Consider the following 20,876-nt stretch of genomic DNA (forward strand, 5'->3'; position numbering starts at 1 on the left):
AGCCACACTCCCTACTAAAGACATGCTGTGTGTCCTTGGCAGGACAGACAGAACAAAATGTTTAAAAAATAGAAAGATGTGAGTCTACAAAGCCATAAAATAGGACCTTTAAAAAACACCAGTGATTTTCCCAAGCTATTCCCAGGAGAAATGGTTTAGCATTTGCTAAACATCTGTCATGATAAGCAAGTTTTATATAACTGAGTGTATAGATAACAGGTAGTGACTTTTGAATATACTAATTTGTAATTTCCATTGAACTCCTTATGTGGCATTTGCAGTGCAGAACTATCTGCCTTTCTATAACTGTAAGCTCTTACTAATACACATTGATCACTACTCATTTGCAACTTACACAATTTGTCTGTGTGATATGTTGCTTTATTCAATTAATATAATTTCCAATAATGTCAATTTTGTCTTATTTATTTATTTATCTTTTATTGCCAAGATTTTTTATCCAAAACAAAAGCAATTATCTGATCAGCCCTGTATCATTAAACATCTTGGCCTGGAGTTACATTCTGGTTACTTTTGTCAATACCATCAATAAGTTCATTTTACTAGAACTCTCTACACAATCTCTTTCTCATCTCTTAAGAAAATTCTTTTTCACCTGCAATTTTGTAGTTTTCATGCTTATCTATTCCCACTGGAAATCTAAAGAGCATTTCAGTTATTTTAGCTTTTCTTCTGCGGAAGACCATATCATAGCTGACCATAAGAAGGCTTTCCATGACTTCACACTGCTAGGTGAACATCTCAAATTCAAATTCAAACAAATGCAGTGTAAAAAGTTGTCACCTGGAGTTTTCTCTAGTGAATTTATTTGTAGATGAAACAGCTCTTCATAATTTTTTCTTTTCCCTCTAAAAAAACCCCATTTTTAGTCAAATCACACAGTGAAAAACCTTTGAAACGCTTTATGGTCAAGTTCATCAAAATATATGCAGGGATGTACACGAAAAAGAGGCATCTCAGGCATTTAGTTTGCTTCTCTCACACTGACAAACTAATCAGCTGAAATGTATGAGTAACATTCTTTTTCATGTGAACAGCCTTGTCAATATTTTTCGACATATTGCTCTTAAATAAGGTTATGAAAGAATCAATTACTCAACCATTTCATCACATTAAAAAAAATAGTTTAACTCTAGAAACTGTAAAAAGCAGATATTTTTATTTTTGAAAAAATCCATATTAACTTATCACTGTCTCAATATCTGACTACACATGACGGATACTTCTGTCTAACATTCTGGTTTGATCCTTAGGTTGGAAGCACAGTCTATTTCAGATGCAGAAAAGGCTACCATATTCAGGGATCTACCACCCGTTCTTGTCTTGCTAACTTAACTTGGAGTGGCATACAGTCTGAATGCATTCGTAAGTCTGGTTTCTATTCTATCGACTCAGAGCACTGGGCAAATTTAAGAGTTACAAACTGATACATGTGGGAATTCATAATAAATTCTTTGCTACAAAGATGGGAAGCATTATTTAAAACATATTTTTAAATGGGGCTTTTTGTTGTTTCCCATTCGAAGACTAAAGGTGTATTTGGGATATTAATTTGAAGGAAGATTTTTCAGATTTTTTTTAATGAAGTTCACAATAATTCTATTAGTTTTACTCAAAAAATCTGTCCTTGTTAACCTACTGCTGTAGGTACTTTAATTAAGCTAGGATTTTTTTGTGTGTGTGTATTGGATTAATAAAGAAAGTGACCTGAAATATGCATGGGACTATTTAGTTGCCTAGTATTTTGTGAATCATAAACTAGAACTCAGCAAAATCCATCTTTTCTAGGCTATGCATGTTTATGCAAATTATTAGTATACTTATAGCTCTGCGTGAGTTGGAGGACATCAAATAACTATCGTGTTATAATACACTGACCTAAACTAGAAGTAATTCATTACAATGACCTTAGATTCTTATCCTGTTTTAAATTATCTTTGGGTCGTTATAAATGAACACCATGTGGCACAGAGGAAGAGGCATACTGAGTAACCACATATGTTATAGTCAATGTTCTATGACAAAACATTCATGTGGAACCTTTATTTCAATTGAAATGCATTTATTTATCACAGTAACCACTCTAATTTTCAGAACACAGAGTGGAAGTGATGCTTGAAGCTGTGACAGTAAAATAAGTCACAGGACCAATCATTGCACCGTGTACAATGGCATGTGCTTCCCCTCATTTTAGCCGTTTTCTGATTGCTATCATGATTCCATTATGGTGTATTCTTGAAAAATATGTGATAGTACAATTTCCATCCCACAGTAACATAACTGTACACTCTGAGTGTTACTCTTACAAGTAATAGCTACTTGACGTTGCTAAAAGCTATCCAGAGTTGTCATGCATTTATTTCAAATTGCCTACTCTAATCCTATGGGAACTGCTTACCACCATGACTTCTAACTGTAAAAACCCCTTTGCAGCTCATGCTTGCCGGCAGCCAGAGACACCAGCACATGTAGATGTGAAAGCAATAGATCTTCCTACTTTAGGGTATACTTTGGTGTATACCTGTCAGCCAGGATTTTTTCTTGCTGGTGGATCAGAGCATCGGACATGTAAACCAGATATGAAATGGACAGGAAAATCACCTATTTGTAAAAGTAAGTCATTATTCAAGTGATTTGTTGGATCCTACTTGGTTTGAAGTAATTTTCTTCGACATTTTTATTTTCTTTAATAGGATTAATTTTTTGCACTTACTATTTAATGGCACCCATGACACAACAGCTTTTACTCTATGAAAGAAACAGTGAAGAAATCAAAGTGAGCATAACATCTAGAAATCATGGAGGAAGACAAGGGGCTTAGTGTGTGTAAATGCACAGGCACACATACATATGTTTACTCCTAACAACAGCCAAAAAAGCCTAAACAATATAAAGTACTACATTTATCTTTATGTCACAGTTTTAAATAGTATTGCAATGCATTCAGTGCTTAATGTATGATTTTCTATAAGAACAAAAAGAGTTATTTAATAGCTTTTAGATTCATGCAGGTATGCTTTTAGTCTAAGGAAATCTTATAAAACAAAAACGAACAATAAAGTAAGAAAAAGAATCTTTGCACTAGATTCCACCTTTATATCAATGTAACTTACATATAATTTTCTAGGGTAGATCTAATTTATTATTTATTATATAGATATGAGGTCTGAATTTGCATTTCACATGCGAGTAAACAAGGCTATTAGTTCTCAACTCAGAAAAATAAAATTATATTTAGAATATGAATAGAAGGAAAATAGTCAGATGCCATGGGAAAGCTGTTTGCAGTATGATTTTTAATTCTAATATATCAAAGTATGCTGAATAGTTTTGATGTTTGAGAAATATTTATTTTTCTTTAATGTAAGGGCAGACTTCTTTGATTCAGCACTGTCATATGAGCTACATATCAGAATTTATCTTTATTCTGTGTCCCTAAAGGATGATTTTTCATAGATACTGTATAATTAATTATTTTTGGTTTTTTTTTTTTTTTTTGTTTTATTTATTGAGGATAAAATACAGTACAGAGCTCTATAAGAAGAGAATTTTTGAAATTGTATTACAGTCTTTAGATGTAATTCTCATTGAGTGTCCTACATTTTTTGTACTTTCTTGATCAGTCTAATTTATTAATTTCTGCTCCTAAAGACCAAATCTTCCAATGGGACACTATCCTTTCTAATGTGCCAGATTATGAGTCCAGAATTTGATCTGGATCAATGGACATAGCTTTGCTGAATGTACCAGAAATATAGCAAATTTCACCCTTGTAATTCACAAATTGTGATCTTTTCCCATGATATCTGATCCTGTTATATGAATCAAGCTATCTGACTCTTGCTGATTTGTGTCATAAATGCATCAGTCTTTCTTAACACAATTTTTACTATATTTAATATACTATTATTCATAATTAGATATAATATTTGTCCCCTCTATAAGGCTCTCTTTTATAGCACTGGGACTGATATAAAAATTTTAGCCCTAAATGTATGAGATACTTAGCTAGCCCGACAACTTTCCACAGTAAATATGTTGTTTACCTAAATTATTTTCTGATATTTTTGTGCAAGTTTAAACATGTAAAGTACTCAAGACAAGTTATTTATGTTTTAAAAATGGCTCTATTGGATAAGAGATGATTCCATCCAACAGGTATTGTTTTAACATTCTATTTAAAAAAAAAAAAAAAATACAAAAACTACACAAATATGTTCATGAAAATGATAATTTGTCTTTTTACTTGTAGGTAAAGGAGTGAGAGAAGTTAATGAAACAATAACTAAAACTCCAGGTTTGTATACAAGAAGAGCTTTAGATCTAAATAAATTAAATTGATTTACACCCAAGGTTGTTACGGATAATAAAACTATTTCCAATATTTTAGTGAAGTATTTGTTACTAATTTCCAAGGAATATAAACGTTGAGGTCTTTCATAATAACAAGTGATGTGTGAATCCTATTCTATGCATTTCTTTCACAAACAACTTTTAAAAAAAATCTGTAGTGCCAATTTTTTGAATTGCACAAAATCCCTTCTCAAACAAACAAAAGAAGCGTACATACAGAAGCCTCAGATTTGATGTAGTTTTATATCAGAGAGATTGCTATAATGGAGAGCCTTATAATGAGTGTATACTATAATTGCCGGGATTAGGTTCAGTCAAAGTTCTGCCCTTGGCATTGCAAATGTTGTAAGAAGTATAAAAAACCCACCCCAAAAACAGTTTTGGAAATATTCTTGGCCATCATTTCACAGAAACTCTCCGTGTACTCTAAGATAGGGTTTCCAGAACAGTGTGGACTGCCTGCAGGTAGCAAGGCAGGCAAATATTACTGCTACTTTTCTATGCCACCTCATGAACATGTATGCAGTTAGCCTATTCCTCCTGCCAGTGGCAAAATAGACAAATGCATCTGAGAAATCCTTATTCAGAAAATGAAAGTCCTAATTCTTTTTTATTGATTTATTTAACAATGAGAAGAGTTGTCACCAAATAAATGAGCTTGCAATTCTGTATTTTGATTTTTAGTAATGCTGCAGGGAAAATAAGATTAATGGTTCACACTCATGGCAATTCACAGAAGGACTCTGTAGAGTAGATGGGATAAAAAGGTATTTCTGCTAATAATTAACCTTTCTGGAGAGTTTATTAGTGAGAGTGTCAGGTGAATCCATAAATGAGTTCTTCTGAAGTACATTACTTCAACAGACTCACAATAAAGCAGGATATAGTGTTCATTCATTATAATGAATATACAGTCTTCATTTATTGGAGGCTTCACCTCACCAAATACCTAAGGTATGCATTAATCTGCTACCACACAGGTTTTGAAGTTTCAATGCCAAATTATATTGTAGACCTAGGCTCCAAATATATTCACTATGCAGTGTCAGTATCAATTCACACAATATCATGTCCCTTATAACTAGTTTAGATAAATACTACCTAAAAGCTATTAAAAAATATTGAATGCTGTGATTGAAAGTGCCAATAATAGTAAACAGAAAAGTGAAACTGTAACAACTGACAGTAATTAGGGAGAAAAGGTTTTAAGTGGTTTTCAAAAAGCAACTCTGCACTATTATTACGTGTTTTAAAATTGTTAATTCTCTTCAGTATAGAAGATTATATATTTTTGAAATACTTTCTTTACATTGTTAACTTGAATTTTGATACAATTTGATATGCCGCTATCTGTATTTTATTAATTAAGCTAATATTGGTAAACTACAGTTTCTGTAACAGAATAGATTAATGTTCTGATTTTTCGCCTTTAGACAACTGAATGCAAGTTATATTTTTTTTTTTGCCAGAGTTAATGTCTTCATAAGCAATAGTAAACATTTTTACATGATTGAGTATAAGTTGCAACTAAATCATTCTTAAAATATCCATGTGAGAATTAAGAACTATATCACTGTATTTGGTTTCCATGGTTCTCACTGCTTTGCATAGTCTTCACAAAAATAGTTAGGAAGCTGTTTTAATGAGTAACCATGGATTTTCCTGTGGATACAAAAATGCTGCTAGCAAGGATTTTCTTGCTATTTTCTAAGTCCATGAGAGACTTTTTCTCTCTCACAGAAGAGGTAGCAGAGTTACGTAAACAATGAAATGTCTTCAGCCTTAAAAAATCCTGTTTATAGTACAGTAGAAAAATATTTTGACAATGGTTGTTTTAAGATTTTAGCCAATCACCCCAAGGGGTGGCTGATCCTTTGTCCAATTAGACTGTGAAGAAAAAAGTCTATAAAAGAGTTTGTAAAACAATTAAATAAATCAATCTTGCTGCACAATTCCTGCCTGCTGGATCTTATCTCCTCCTCCCTACAGCTGCAGGACACGGTAATATACCTTAGGGCAATTTTTTTTTTTTAGTATTTTCCCAATTGTCATGTTCTGAGAACAATCAGTGCAGTATTGGAATACTAATAGCCAGTTCATTTTTCTCATTTTGCCTTTGCCCACAGTGGGTGGGAAAGGCAGAGACCTTGTAAGTGTTCAGCACAATTGTCTCAGAACCTCTCCAAAGCAGCCTCCCTGTGGACTGCAGCACTTGTGTCTTAACATTTAAAAAAACCATGACTGGGGAAGCAGTAATACAGTTTTTTCCCCTACTGATTCTGTTCATCTGCAGCAAGTGCAAATTCTGTAAATACTGAGTCAGTGGTACTATTTTGCAAAGCTTAACAGCTATTATTGATAGAGTGGTTAGACAAACTAAGTACTGAAGATGCTGAATGTGGTGTAAGTGTGGAGTCCTTTATAAAAGTCTTGCATAGTACCTCTCTGGTTCATACCACTAATACTAGATGTTCACCTTCATGAGAACATTTCAGACACACAATTTTGATTAAAACCATAGACAAATAAAAATAATTGTAATATTCATTTTCCTAAATACCAAGTTTCAAATTTAGTTATGCCACTATTGTAGCAAAAAATGAGAAATGCATAGGAAAAAGAGCCTGAAAGACCCTTTGCAGAATCCATGTATTTGCATAAATTATAAAAATTCTAAGGACTGTGACATACCAACTGAAATGTAATGCTTCAGATTTTTGGTAGTAAGTTGAGGTAACCTTGTGTAAAGCCCCACTGACTTTTACTTTGGAAATGGAACACTTCAGGCTATTCAAAGCTGTTACACTCAAAGCCATTTAATAGGTCTCTGCTCATTTGGAATCCAGTGATAGAACCAATAACATACTAATGATGTTTTCAAATCTTTCTACACTGAGCTTGAACATTTGCTTGTGAATTATGCACAACTTGAAGGCAAAAGACATGGAAGAAGCTATTTATCTTTTAGTCAACAGCTAATCAGCCCTCTGATTTGCAGAGGTATTGCATGTCAGGTATTATTTCCCTGTGTTTCTTTTTGATTCATTTTTGCAATAAGTGATTAGGTAGAGGAGGAAGTATCCATGGAATTTATTTAAAATGGATACAGAGAATACCTGCACTGATAAGTTTTCTTCAGTAAAGATGGCTGCCTTTATATGTGCTCAGTTTGACAAAATGCAAAAAAATCCAATTATTTAATTTAAGATCTTAATTAGAAGAATGTGAAGCTTCTAATGTCAATCTTTAGCTATTGAAAAAGTATCATTTGTAGTGGTCATGGATAGTAAGGGTGAATTTTAATACTTGCTAGGCCCTTCATTTTGTTAAGGCATGAAGTGATTGGTTAAACAATTTAAAATACAGCATTTAACAGCTACATAATTTATTTTTTTCTGTGTAGAGGAAAGATACCAATAACGTCAAATAAATAATCCAAATACATGTACTTCCAATAATTCATGCTTCATTTTGTAGGATTTATACTTCAGATACTTCAAACTGTAGTCACTGAGAAATGGACCTTTATTTTAAATTTTAAAAAAGCTTCATTCTTTGACAACTTCACTGTTCATAGTGCAATAATATTGTATGGAAAACAGCTTTGAAGTCTAAAAAATTACTGATATTACTGTACCAGAAATTCATTCAATTCAGTTGAATATTCAGTTGATACTCAATTGAAAATCACACAGTGCTGCTTCATGAAATTCATGAAACAAACAAAAAAAAGGGATAGCCTAAGACAGTGTTATCTTCCATTAATCTTTGGTTTCAGAATATTATTGTCCTTTCTTTTCCTCATACCTTAAAGGTACAGGGTTTAGGGGAAGAGTCTATTATTTTTCATAGTCTTGAGGACATTCACTGAATCACAAAAGCTATAAAGTATGAGGTTATTTGAGAACATATTCTGCGATGGACAGGTGTAGTACATTATAGGCAATTGTGTGGAAAGGCCATTAGATATGTTGTCTTTATTGTTGTTATAATTTTTATTATAATACCTCCTTAGAACCGTGGATTGATTGTCTAAAAAGAAATTAAGACCATAAGTATGGCTAGAAAGATTGTTACTTCATTGTAGTTTACTTCTTCCTCTGTTTCTTTCTTTCCCCCACTTTATTTAGTTCCTTCAGATGTATTTTTTATAAATTCACTGTGGAAAGGGTTTTATGAACATTTAGGAAAAAGACAGCCTGCTACTCTCACTGTTGATTGGTTCAATACTACAAGCAGCAAAGTGAATGCCACATTCATTGAGACATCCAACATACAACTCAAACTATCAGGTAGGTTCAGAATGTGGTGTTAAAGAAGCCGTTCTTATAATTTTTTTTTTTTTTTAATCTGTTCAGTTTTGATGCATTTTCATCCAAATGGAAAATGAAACAAAAACTTTATATTTTCACTAAAAATAATTTTCTTTTGCAAAAGGAAAAGTTTTTACATAATGGTCTGCAGAGGCTTGTCTCACTTCATATGCAGTCACCCATCTATTTAAGCTATTATATTTCAAATAGATATTGAGGAAGGGTTATTCATCTCAGACTGTTGGATAGCATTGGTGTTTTGAACTCACAGGAAATACTGAAGCAGCAAAGTCTAGATAGGCATATTAAGAATTGTATCATTGAATTAATCAATAGTGATTAATATCTACCTTTAAACAATGTGGTATTATTAATGGCATAGCATAAAATAGGCACAGATAATTAAATGACTTTGTAAATTATGCATACCTTACAAGCAACATCATGCATTCCTTTCTGCAAATCTAACTGTGAAGTTCAGATTTAGCCTCTCATCACAGTTATATTGAAAAGAACATTATCAGCTATCACTATCTTTTAAGGTCAAGAGTTCAGAGAGAATTGCAGTGGTTGGTTGCCAAATAGGAATTTTCTTTCACTGCACTACTGATATCTACTGTAGCAATATACTGTTGTGATGTCAGTAAAATCCATTTTTTTCCAAGTCAAGGAAATTCCAGGTAAGGACTTCTATCTGTATTCAGAATTACTGAAATACTGTATGAAGAGACAACTATTCATGCCCTGTTATTTATAAAATTAAACAGTACAAACCTATCTTTGCATGCTCTTATCAAATAGGTTGAGTCAAAGGATGAGTTAAATAAGATACATCCATTACAGTACTTTAAATCTTGAGGTTTTCCATGTTATGAAATTCTGTTATTACAGAACGTTTTCTTCAAACTCGTTTAGTTCTAAAGCAATATACTTAGATTTGAAGGGATACTTGAACAAACTGCTTGAAAATTTGTTTAAAAGGCATATCTTGCCTCCTTTATTTTAATAGGTGTTTACAAGAAGGAAGAAGCCCATTTGCTCTTGAAAGCTTTTCAAATTAAAGGACCTAGTGACATTTTTGTAAGCAAGTTTGAAAACGACAACTGGGCACTAGATGGTTATGTAAGTACCCAGGTTGCCATGGATAAAGATTGCTGAGATTAAGTTCTGAAGTAGTTTGTGATTATCTATGTAACTGTGTCCATTTTTTGTATTACAAATATGTAATCCAGCACTCTGAATGTCACTGTAGAGATTGGATTACCTTTTTCTTTCAAAAATATGTATACAAACTTCTATCTGCTGTACTTTGATTAGAATTTTTAGTTTATGAAAGAGAAGGGGGAATGAATCAGCATATTTTTGCCTTCCTTCCTTAGGTGGGAGTGAGAATTTTACCTTTAGAAATATTGTCCCTTTTTGGTTTGGTAAACAGTTTACTGTAACAAAAGTACACCTAACCTTGAAATAAAACAGTGTTGTTTTACTTTTTGGATTTCTTCTTTCTACCTCATGATACTTTCTGTGGAAAATAATTTTAAATCTGACAATTCAGCAGGCTTGTATATCTGCATACTCATTCAATTATGAGTACGTCATTTCAAGAATTTCAAAACCCAGCAATATACATTAGGTATTTTAAAATCATTCCGGGTGTTATTTTGAAACTCAGTTTAATACTGTTGCAAATAAATAAATTATTTAAAATAATAAATGTTGTATAAGCATAGAAAATTCACTAATATTTTAAAGGCTAAAAGTGAAAATCTGGGCTCCATATTATCTATTCTAAGTCAGAAAAAAAATTTGCTAAACACTGTTATTTATTCATTTCAGAAATCTTTTTCTCTGTTTCAACATATTCTAGGTATCCTCAGGGCTTGAAAGAGGAGTTTTTACCTATCAAGGAGATATACATGGAAAAGACTTTGGAAAATTTATGCTCCAAAGACAAGGTACATGCTTTCATAGATCTTTAATGTGTATCATCTTTTGGGGTCTTGCAAGAATGAATTCAACAAATTACTCAGGTATCTAGCTGAAGTAGGCACGTTTATTTCACACTACACCTATTACAAGGCATAACCAAATATGCTTATTTGAAATATACAGCTCAAATCCTAATTTAACTCTGCTTAACGTGAATAGTACAGGATGCTCTTAAAGAGAATGCCCTTCCAAGCAATTGCTTTTCGTTTTGAAAGTACCAGGGATGTCATGCAATGCAAACACATTTCCTGCTTAAATGTATAAATTGTGGTCAGAGTCATTTAAGACATTAAAAGGCCAGAATCAACCCTAATTTTGACAGTGTCATTTGGAGAATGCCTGTTGCTGGTGGATGTTTTCAGAATATGTGTGTATTTCGACAGAATTTTACTTCACTGTCAAAAATATGAAATGAGTGTCTGAGGTATGTATTACAGCTATGGGCTCAAGTGCTCTAGCAGGTGGTGTAAAACTAGTTATTTTACTTATAAAATAGTTTTTTCATAAAAACTAACAAAGCATTTACTCATAAAATATTTTGGCAAATACCAAGTGTAGGCACCTGCATTTCCTGATCCTGAAACTACTGCAAAGTGGTCAAAGCATGGTGTATATATATATACATAAAAGTACTGGTCTAGGAAGAGGAGACAGCCTAGCCATTATCTCTATGGCACACTGTATGTACATTTTATAAATTGCCTTGGTTCCATTAGCTTCTCTGGTGCTGTAACCAGTGCTCTTTAGAGTTCTGTCAAATCTTTGCTCTATTAACTACTGTAGTAGCAGTTACGCTGTGGATTTGCTCATCTTGGCCATCTCTCAAATTGCTAAGCATATTTAGTGACAAGTGGCAGAAACCCATCTCTTCAGAGCCCCAGCCTAAGAACTGCCGATTATTGAAGCTGAATACAAGTTCAGTCTTTGGAGTAAACTCTTGTGTGGGACAGGTTATTTGTCTGCCTCTACTTTCATGTAATTTTTACTACTGTAATATCTAAGCTGCTTTTGCTTTCTGATTTTAGCTATCACACTGTAAAAGTAGAGCATCAACATTTGTTCAAACATCTGTCTGTTAAGCAGCTTTTGGTGTCTTGAAACAGTAAGACTGTGGTTTGTTGTTTTTGTTTGGGGTGTGTATTTGCATTTGCTATTTTCTTAAGCAAGGTCAAAAAATATATCCATGGTTTGCCAGCTACCTAAAATAAAAGTTTGATTCTATGTGAAATTGATAACTCATGGGGGTAAATGAAAAGCAGAAAGTTAAACAGAGCTTTCCAGCGGATATATTCTACAGTAGTGGAAAACATTGTCCATGTCACCCTTTAGAGCTGTAATATAAGAACTCAGTTTCTATATCTCCAAGGCTAGTAAGGAGCTGGAGTGTCCAAATTACACCTGCATTTCTGAACTGAAGGCTTCTCATCTTCAGCTTTGACATCTTGGTAGAGAGCTCGCTGCAAATGCAGATACCCTCTCTTTTACAGGATTGCTAAATAGACACTGATTGTCTATAAATTGCTTATTCTCTGATGAAGAATCAACATCTAAAAGGAAACAGCAAATTTCCCTCCAATACAGGTCATAATATTATATTCAAGGGTAACTTGCTTTGTTTTTTAAATCTATTCTGTTCATGAATATTCTGCTGAGACAATGATCTCATATATCCTCTCTCTGAAGACTTTAAATATTTCTGGGTTTTAAGTAAGTTAAATTATTTGTTGCCTTTACAGTAAGCCAAAAGTATATATAAACTGGTGCATACATAAAGCAATATGAAATTCTTCACCTGCAAGCATACTTCAAAGACAGCATTTGTGGAGGACTACTTGGTTAAGTGGGAAAGACCAATGTATTAGGTGAATAATTTTCTGTAACACAATGCTAGAAAAAGACTGGTCTCAGTGTGTATCACGGGATATTCTGAGTTGGAAGGGACCCACAAGGATAATCAAGTACAACTCTTAAGTGAATGACTCATATGGCGATCAAACCCACAATGTTTGCAATATTAGAACTGTGCTCAAACTGAGTATACTCAGTCTGTTAGGTTATAGCAACTTGGTCTCTTAAGGCTGCAAGTCTATGGCTTGGTTCAGTTTCTGCAACTGCTGAGTGCCTACGCCTCAACACTAAACTTCTAGAAGATGTTTATTCTAAAATCTTGTTCATCCCAGTCTGGACACTTCTTTTAAAATTGTATGAAAAGGTGACTTTGTGAGAAGAGAAACCTTCTTCACAAAATTATTATTTTCCCATATTTATTTTCTCTGGAGAAATACAATTACTCAACTCTCTTTCCTTTTTTTTTTCCTCAAAGTACTTTTTTGACTTGTCTAGATTGACATAACATATATTAACAAAAAAATGAAATATGCATAATTAATTTGCATCTGTGTTATATTAGATCAATGGCTGTGGAATACACATTCATTACTTGAAATTAATCAACTCTTAAAAGTGTTGAATATCATGAGATGTGAATTTTAAATTTCACTCTATGAATCATCCTCTCCAGATCGTTTCACACAACTTCCATCATTCATGAGGAAACCCAACATCTAAGCAGGGTACTGAAAGCTCCAGAGTACAGAGCTATTGTGTGTTAGCTAAAGCACAAACAGATAGCTAGAGTAATGAGCTGTGAAACTATATGGTAACACACGTCTACACCTAATGAGGCACCTATCCAAAGAGCCTTTGCTATCCAGCAGGTTCAGTCAGGTGAAGAAGTTCCAGCCTATGTTGTTCCTTGGAAGCTGCTGATTTGCTTTCTGTGTGGGTATTTTTTTCTCTTAAATCCTTGACCTGCTAACCATCCTTGTCTCAGAAATTACTCTTAGGTGTGTAATTCTACTTTTCTTAATCTTGCATGGGTTTTGCTGTCACACTTCTCTGACTTGAGCAGCATTTCTCTTAGTAAAACTGAGTCATGCTGTACTGATGCCAGTCAACTGAAACCCTGAGCTAGGAGTCAAAGGAGAAATGCATATGATAGATCCAAACAATGATAAGAAAATGCTCTTAATCACAGAATTATGGAATGGCTCGGGTCAGAGGGGCAGGGTTGCCACCATGAGATCAGGTTTCACAGTATTTTCTTTAAAAAAGTATTATTTTCTATTAGGTATAAATGGCAGTACTTATCAATCATCTCAAGAATAGAAGTACACAGCTTGTACATTAATGAATTCACTGTGAGTGTTATCAAAATTTGAATTCACCTGACTGCTGCTGTTTTAGGAGACTAAAGCCCTTTTTTTATGTGAAATGTTAAAAGAAAACCAAAACCATTTATAACCTTACTGAATATCCCTCTATTAAATAACATTTCCCAGTGACAAAGTATGGTTGTTTTAATGAAAAGTAAACCAAATTATCTTTTGCATACCTTTTGTGTGTGTGTGTGTGTGTGTATTTAGGCATTTCCACTTTTCTGTTTACCTTAATTTGGGCCATACAATATGCCTTCCCATTTCTTATCATGATATTGCTGTCAGAAGAATGACAACGTTCACCTCAGGATAATCACAAACAGCTCTTAAAATTATTATAATAAGTAGACCAGACCATGTTGAAGTCTCATACATGACTAAAATTCAGGTTATGCAAAACTACTGTGAAGTTTCTTTTCCTAACAAAAAGTATATGCAGTGTACAGTCTGAAGCTGGTCAACACTTCTCTAGTTAAAGGTTGTAAACTTCAGTCAAAAATGTCAAGTTTTGTTACCTTAAGTGTGGTACTTCAAAAACTGTAGAGATACAGAATATATGATTACTTCCACTAGGATTTTTGAGTAAAGTATTAAATGTGAATCAGTTATCTAACATAGATAACTTAAATTCTTTAAGTGTAAATTTGTGCCTGCTTTTAAATATTGAGTTACACAACATTTTTTTTAAATTAACTAAATGTACCAAAAATTTCAGACCAAGAATTTTTTATTATGAATTTTATAATTTTTCTGCTACTTGTACATTAAAATGTATCTATCCTATGTGGCATGATAATAGCTTTGAGATATACGTTAAGACTTCATTGATCACATATATTTCTGTTTTGAAATTTATATAAGAGTTTGAATAATAATTCCAGATTTTTGTTGCTGTAAGTTGACTTCAATGAATTTGATCATTACTGTATTTTTTATTAATTACTCCAAATAATTGGAAAAACAGCATGTGATTGTGGTGGTAAAGGATGAAGAAAGTGATAACTGCATGTGTTTGTTTTGGTTTTTTTTTAAGTCTGTCACTTCTTCTAACCAATAAAAAACATTCAAATTAATATTTCTGAAACTTTTATTAACTGTTGGAGCTACCTTAGTTCGTCTGTCTTTAATTTAGATAGGTTGGAGAATGTCCAGTACATGTACAATACAGTACAAATACATAAATTTATGCCAAGGTTATTTCCACAGTTTGAATTTTGGGACAAATACTGGATTACTAAATCCCAAAGATTTTTATAAAATTGTTGTATTCTAAAACAGTTCAATGTTAAGATATTCCAGAGTAGTGTGACAAAGCTCATAATGTGATCCCAACTGCCACAATAATGTTTATTAATTTGAAAATGTTTTCCTTCATCAGTTCTGCAGAGAAATATGTAGAGAAGTCTAAAAGGTGACAGAAGATTAAGACAGTGAAAAAGATAGTAGTACAATATTTTGTCATATTTTAAGCAATCAAATGTGGTAATACTGAAATTCCTAGGGAGGTTGACTTCATTTTAAAGGCCACTGAGTTACTTCCTAAAACTTAATACATTTTTTAAAGTTAAATGCAAAATGTATTATAATATTAACAGTTGAAATATCTAAGGTTTAAAGATATCTCACAGGACAAAAATTTATCTCATTTGTCTTTTGCATTGAGCTTAAACTGCAAAAATCATACAATCATAGAATGTTTTGGATTGGAAGGGACCTTAAAGATCATCTAGTTCCAAACCCCCTGCCATGGGCAGGGATGCTAGTCACTAGATCAGGTTGCCAGTGCCCCATCCAATCAGGCCTTGAACATTTTCTGGGATCAGAGGAGAATTGTTGCTTTTTTCTCTGTTTCTTTCTTTTCTCAGTTTTCAAACACAGTTGGATATTTTAGTAGACTGGTGAAATTAGCATAGTGGCCATGTCTCTGCTATATAACTGGTTTGCAGTAGAGTCCTAAAAAGACTGATCGATGCTGTTGCTATCAATGAGGGAGTTGTGATGTTTGCAACACTGTACTGGTGGTTTGGAGCATTTCTTAGAGGCAAACAGAAGTGTCTCCTGTTCTTCTCCACTCTCAACAGCAATAACATCCCAGAGTAGCAAACACAGCTATCTGTCCAAGTCCCACCCTCTCTGTACATTCCTTCTGTCCTAGTCTTTCTTCCTTGAATAAGATCTATATTGCTTTCTGAAGAGCTGTGAGTTCTAACCAGCAACACGGCATTGGGTCTCAAAAAACATGTTTTTCTATAAAATTTTCTGTATTTTTCATCATAAAACTGTCTTTCATCCTTCACAATTTGAATTGCTAAGGTGGTTAACTATTAAAGCAATTTAGCAATGTGTCTTTTTATACTGATGAAAAAATGTGTTCTGCAAAATGCCTTACAGTCCAGGTTATCTGCCTGTGAGCAACAGGAGCCCGGCGAGGCCATGCCACAGGCCACTGCGTTTGCATTGTGTGCACTCAGTTCTACCCCAGTGCAAACACAGCTGCCAGAGGGACATGAATACAGGTGCAGACCTGGGGGGGCTACTGAGCTGAGCAGGACCACTGTGTTTTATTGCAGTCACCTCAGTTTTCCCTTCCTTGTTCATGTTTATTGTGGGCTTGCATTGCTTGTTGTTTCCAAACTGAATATTAGGACTGCTGGAATACAGTACATTTGCAGGATTAATTTGTTTTTCAGAAGTTATATGGCTTAACCTTTTTAAATTGACTCATGACCAAAATTATTTTACTTGCTGAGTACTATTTTCAAATCATTTTTATATTTATTGATATATCATGAAGTGGTATTAATATTTATATTGTGATGTTGCTTGCTGTTTATTTCAAGTTTTTAAATAGAATTATTTCATCAAGACACCATCTTCTTTAACTCTTGAATAAAAGGAACACCATTAAATAGATAATATGGGAATTTTATTTCTCCCCATAGATAATGTGGAAATTGTATTTCTGCCCCTTTTGTTTCATTTCAGGTCCTTTAAGTGCAGACACAGACCTTTCAAATCACTATTATGGTACAAACAGCAGTTCGGTTGCAGCTGCCATCCTGGTACCATTCTTTGCTCTAATATTATCAGGGTTTGCATTTTACCTCTACAAACACAGGTATTGTAAATTTTATTTATTCAATAACTTAATAAGCTTTTTGGTTTGATTTTGATAGGTAGCTAGAGAACACAATGCTAAAAGCTTTTAAGAATATCTTTGCTCTAGAAAGAAAAACATTTCTAGGTATTCCCATGAAGGAGTTCAGTGCAGGGCAGTTCTTAATGGTGTACATTTTGAAAAATGAGTCGCTCTCTTAAGGAGCAAAGACCTATCAACCTTCTTGGTTCGTTAGGCTGAATCAGATTGAAATCTGAGGTCACATGTTCTATTTTTTCATTTTATTGCTTTATTAAATTGAATTTATGCAACTTCTTTCAAAAAGTTTATCAGTATTAATTATACAAGCTGAAAAATCCATAAATCCTATGAGGGAACAGCCCATAATGAGACTACTTACAGTATGTGCTGAGTCAGCTAGTGGTTACTATTAGAATTGGCACCACTTAGGTCATATGAAACTTTTACATGTCACTAGATAGTAGAATAAATCCAACAATGTTGTCTGAAATTTGGTTTAAAGCCTGATATCTGTGTATCTTCTGAAAATGTTTTCATTCTGAGAACTATTTGCAAAATAGTTTTTAACAGGAACATGCTTTTTAAACTTTTGTTCTATAATCATGATACCAAGAGTATTTTGCGACTGCAGGAAATCACATACACACTGAAGTCCACCACTGCCCTACAATGCAGTAGACTGTCTGCCTACCTCAGCCTTAGATGATTTGGGAAAAGCAAATTGCCATGAGGCTTGAACCTGTGAGCTCCAGTTAAAATCATCCATGTCCTGAAATGCAGTATAGCCTTTTGTTGAAAAAAACTGCTCAGGGAGAGCTGTCAACTATGTCTTCAAATGTGTCATTGTAAGATACCTTTCTGATGCCTACAGGTCTACATTTTCAGACAGCTCCTGTTCTGCAGTTCCTGTTCAGGCATTCCAATCAGAAGAAGAAATGCAATGAAAATGGAATATTGCTTAGAAAGAGGAGGCAAACTCATAAAAAAAATTATATTGTGACATAGGGGTACATTTTGTAGTTTATGCTATGAAATTTATAATGCCCTTCATGAGTAGTAGGAATAATGTATTTTTTTAAGAGAGATAAAACTCGTTCTTTAGACAAGCAGCTGTAATCCCTCTGTTATCAGTATCTCTGGTACGGCATTGCAGTTCTGCCTAATTTAAATGCATTTTACTTGAAAAAGGAGATGTTCCTCATAACTTACTATTTCAAAGAATATTCTTCCTTTTCTTCTATTTTCAATGAATTTCTTCCATTAAACCACAGTTTTTAGAGGGGATATCAGTGTCATATTACCATCAAAAAATTAACAAGTGGACTAGTGATGTAAAGTAACTTTCGGTCAAACTTTATTCTTTTCAAAAGAAAGGATGTTCCAATAGAAAGAGAAAAGAATCTCTAAGTTCTGAAGGGACTTTCTTGAAATTACATTAATGATCAGAGTAACAACATGAAATTTTCAAAATGACGCAATAATAGTTATGTCCCTAGAGGTTTTCTAAAACAGAGAATTTGAAGGTCTTAGGATAAAATTTTATGCTTCTGCTGTGCGTATCTCAGACTAAAATCATCTAATTAGAACCAAGGTTGTTAAATCTCTTTTACACAGTTGTACCTTTTATCTGGCAGACAGGGATTACTTAAGAATGAAGACTGCATCTCTATCTTTCTGAGCAAAATTAAAATATATTAACTTACTTATACCTAGGAAAGCTCCTAGTTAACTTCTAAAATGCTCTAGTAGTTATAAAATTAAAATATACAGAAAAGACATATTTATGAGTAACAGAACTATTTGCATATTGTCAATTTCCATTAGTGATATCTTTCGATGATAGTTTTCCCTGTCTGCTATCCAAAACAGAATAATTTTATAAGAAGAATTTGATTTTCAAGAGCCCTTTTCTGAAGTTAATATAATGATATTCTAAATTGTTTTACATTTATTAAGCGCCAAGCACTTACATTTTGCATTCTTTTATTTCCTTTATTGCCCTATTACAATTACATGTATAAAACAATTAACTGATCCTCCTTATTATATTTCTTTAGATACTTCTAGATACTAAGAGACTTAAGGTATTTACAAAATAGTAGAATATAATTCCATAGGATATCACTTAACTGGATAAATCAGAAAATCTGCACAATTCTGGTTTATTTTTCATTTAATTATTGGCTTAATATGTTCTTAAAATTTTGATATCTCCTTCATGGTGATAAAACTATCAAAGACTGGTTACTTTCAGTATCATTTGATGCTGAATTGTCAACATTTATGTGAATATCAGGATTTGATCAATCTGATTAAATGTGTTTGGACAAGGTATTTAGTAGTGTTTATTGTTGGCAGTATTTATGGAGGCAGACAGACATGCTGTGGGAGATCTATCTGGAATAACTGGAGTTGCAGAAGCTTACCTGAAGGTTACTACCACTAGCAGTGCAAGATACTCTGGACACTTGCTGTTGTATGTTGATGGAGTGGAAACATTCGAATGTTTATTTAAGGGTTCCTAATGATAATTTCCTGTCTTTTTTTTTCCCCAGAACAAGACCAAAAGTACAGTACAATGGATATGCTGGACACGAAAACAGTAATGGACAAGCTTCATTTGAAAATCCCATGTATGACACAAACTTAAAACCCACAGAGGCAAAGGCTGTGAGGTTTGATACGACTCTGAACACAGTTTGTACAGTGGTATAGCCTTCAGTGCCCAATATGACTGATTCATAGCCATACCTCTGATGGACAAGCAGTAATTCCTTTGGTGCCATATACCAGTTTCCCTTCTCTTGGCTTTGCTGCTGTAATCTTTAACATCTTCTGTCAGCCTACATGCAGCTAAATTTTCTGGTAAAAACGTGTCAGTCTTCGGGGGATCAGACAAAGAATATTTTTTCATCTTAAAGTTGGATCAAAATGCCTGGCTGCATCTGCTTCAAATCAAGGCACACTTTAAGGAAGACTGCCAAGTCATGCCAATTTGTCATATTTAATGCCTCAGACTTTCATATTTGTATGCGGCTGGATGCCTTTCAATGCATTCTTCTGGGCACTTGGATAAATCCTCTGAGTACTGTGACAAATGATAGCACCAGAGATTATCCCCGGGAATATTCTGAAGAAATAAAGCTCTCTTGAAGGAGTAGACAGCCTTTCTTGAGGTTGCATACACCTGCAAATGCTTTACCATTGAAATCTTGCTAAAATTAGGGAAACTTACAGTGTATTTCATTCATAGGGCAGTTTTGCCAATTCCCCAATCAGCCGTGAATATTGCAAAATGTTAATGCACAATTTTTTTGCACTAGGGTGTAATGGCTGACTGAGTAAGATACTGGTGAAAATATACAGGGTTTCTATACACTGACCATTGTATATAGACATTAACTCACTCTTTGCCAAGCAAAACATTCCACAATAAATTTACTTGGAATATTAAATTGAGCCCCATGCTTAGCACAGGTTAAAATCTCGTGCAATAGAGGATAATGTTTCTTCTGTCAATTCTTGACTAAATTTCATTGTAAACATGATTACAAGTCACTGGAGACTTTCAACCAGAACAAGAGCCCATTTCTAAGAAATTTTCATTGCCACTATTGTTTTCTTTTGAAATCAGTCATCAGTCACCACTGTCAGTATCATACTATTTAACAGCAGGGGGGTTAGCAGCTATTGCTGCTTGCCGTGTACAAATGTGAATAGTAATTTATTTTAGATAGCTCATAAAGCCTGTGAGCCTGTGCTCATAATACAGTCTTCCCTTTTGCATTTTTTTTCCATTTTTCCTTTAATATGACATCATTTTCTGATGTTACATGGAACTAA

The 20,876-nt window shown here is 33.6% G+C and overlaps 1 protein-coding gene across 1 annotated transcript in view; it reads left to right on the top strand.

Moving 5' to 3' along the window:
• Window positions 1-19,748, top strand: part of CSMD1 (CUB and Sushi multiple domains 1) — a gene marked incomplete at both ends in the record, with an annotated part of 1,098,128 nt that extends 1,078,380 nt beyond the window's left edge. Inside the window, 8 exons of the mRNA XM_082276664.1 lie at window positions 1,275-1,386; window positions 2,455-2,634; window positions 4,274-4,318; window positions 8,505-8,666; window positions 9,697-9,809; window positions 10,555-10,642; window positions 16,880-17,012; window positions 19,589-19,748. Coding sequence (XP_082132790.1) covers window positions 1,275-1,386; window positions 2,455-2,634; window positions 4,274-4,318; window positions 8,505-8,666; window positions 9,697-9,809; window positions 10,555-10,642; window positions 16,880-17,012; window positions 19,589-19,748 — 993 coding nt within the window. The remainder of the gene's footprint in view (window positions 1-1,274; window positions 1,387-2,454; window positions 2,635-4,273; window positions 4,319-8,504; window positions 8,667-9,696; window positions 9,810-10,554; window positions 10,643-16,879; window positions 17,013-19,588) is intronic.
• Between the last annotated feature and the right edge of the window lie 1,128 nt (window positions 19,749-20,876).

Source organism: Coloeus monedula, assembly GCF_965178545.1.
Source record: "Coloeus monedula genome assembly, chromosome: 2".
NCBI classification, from domain to species: domain Eukaryota; kingdom Metazoa; phylum Chordata; class Aves; order Passeriformes; family Corvidae; genus Coloeus; species Coloeus monedula.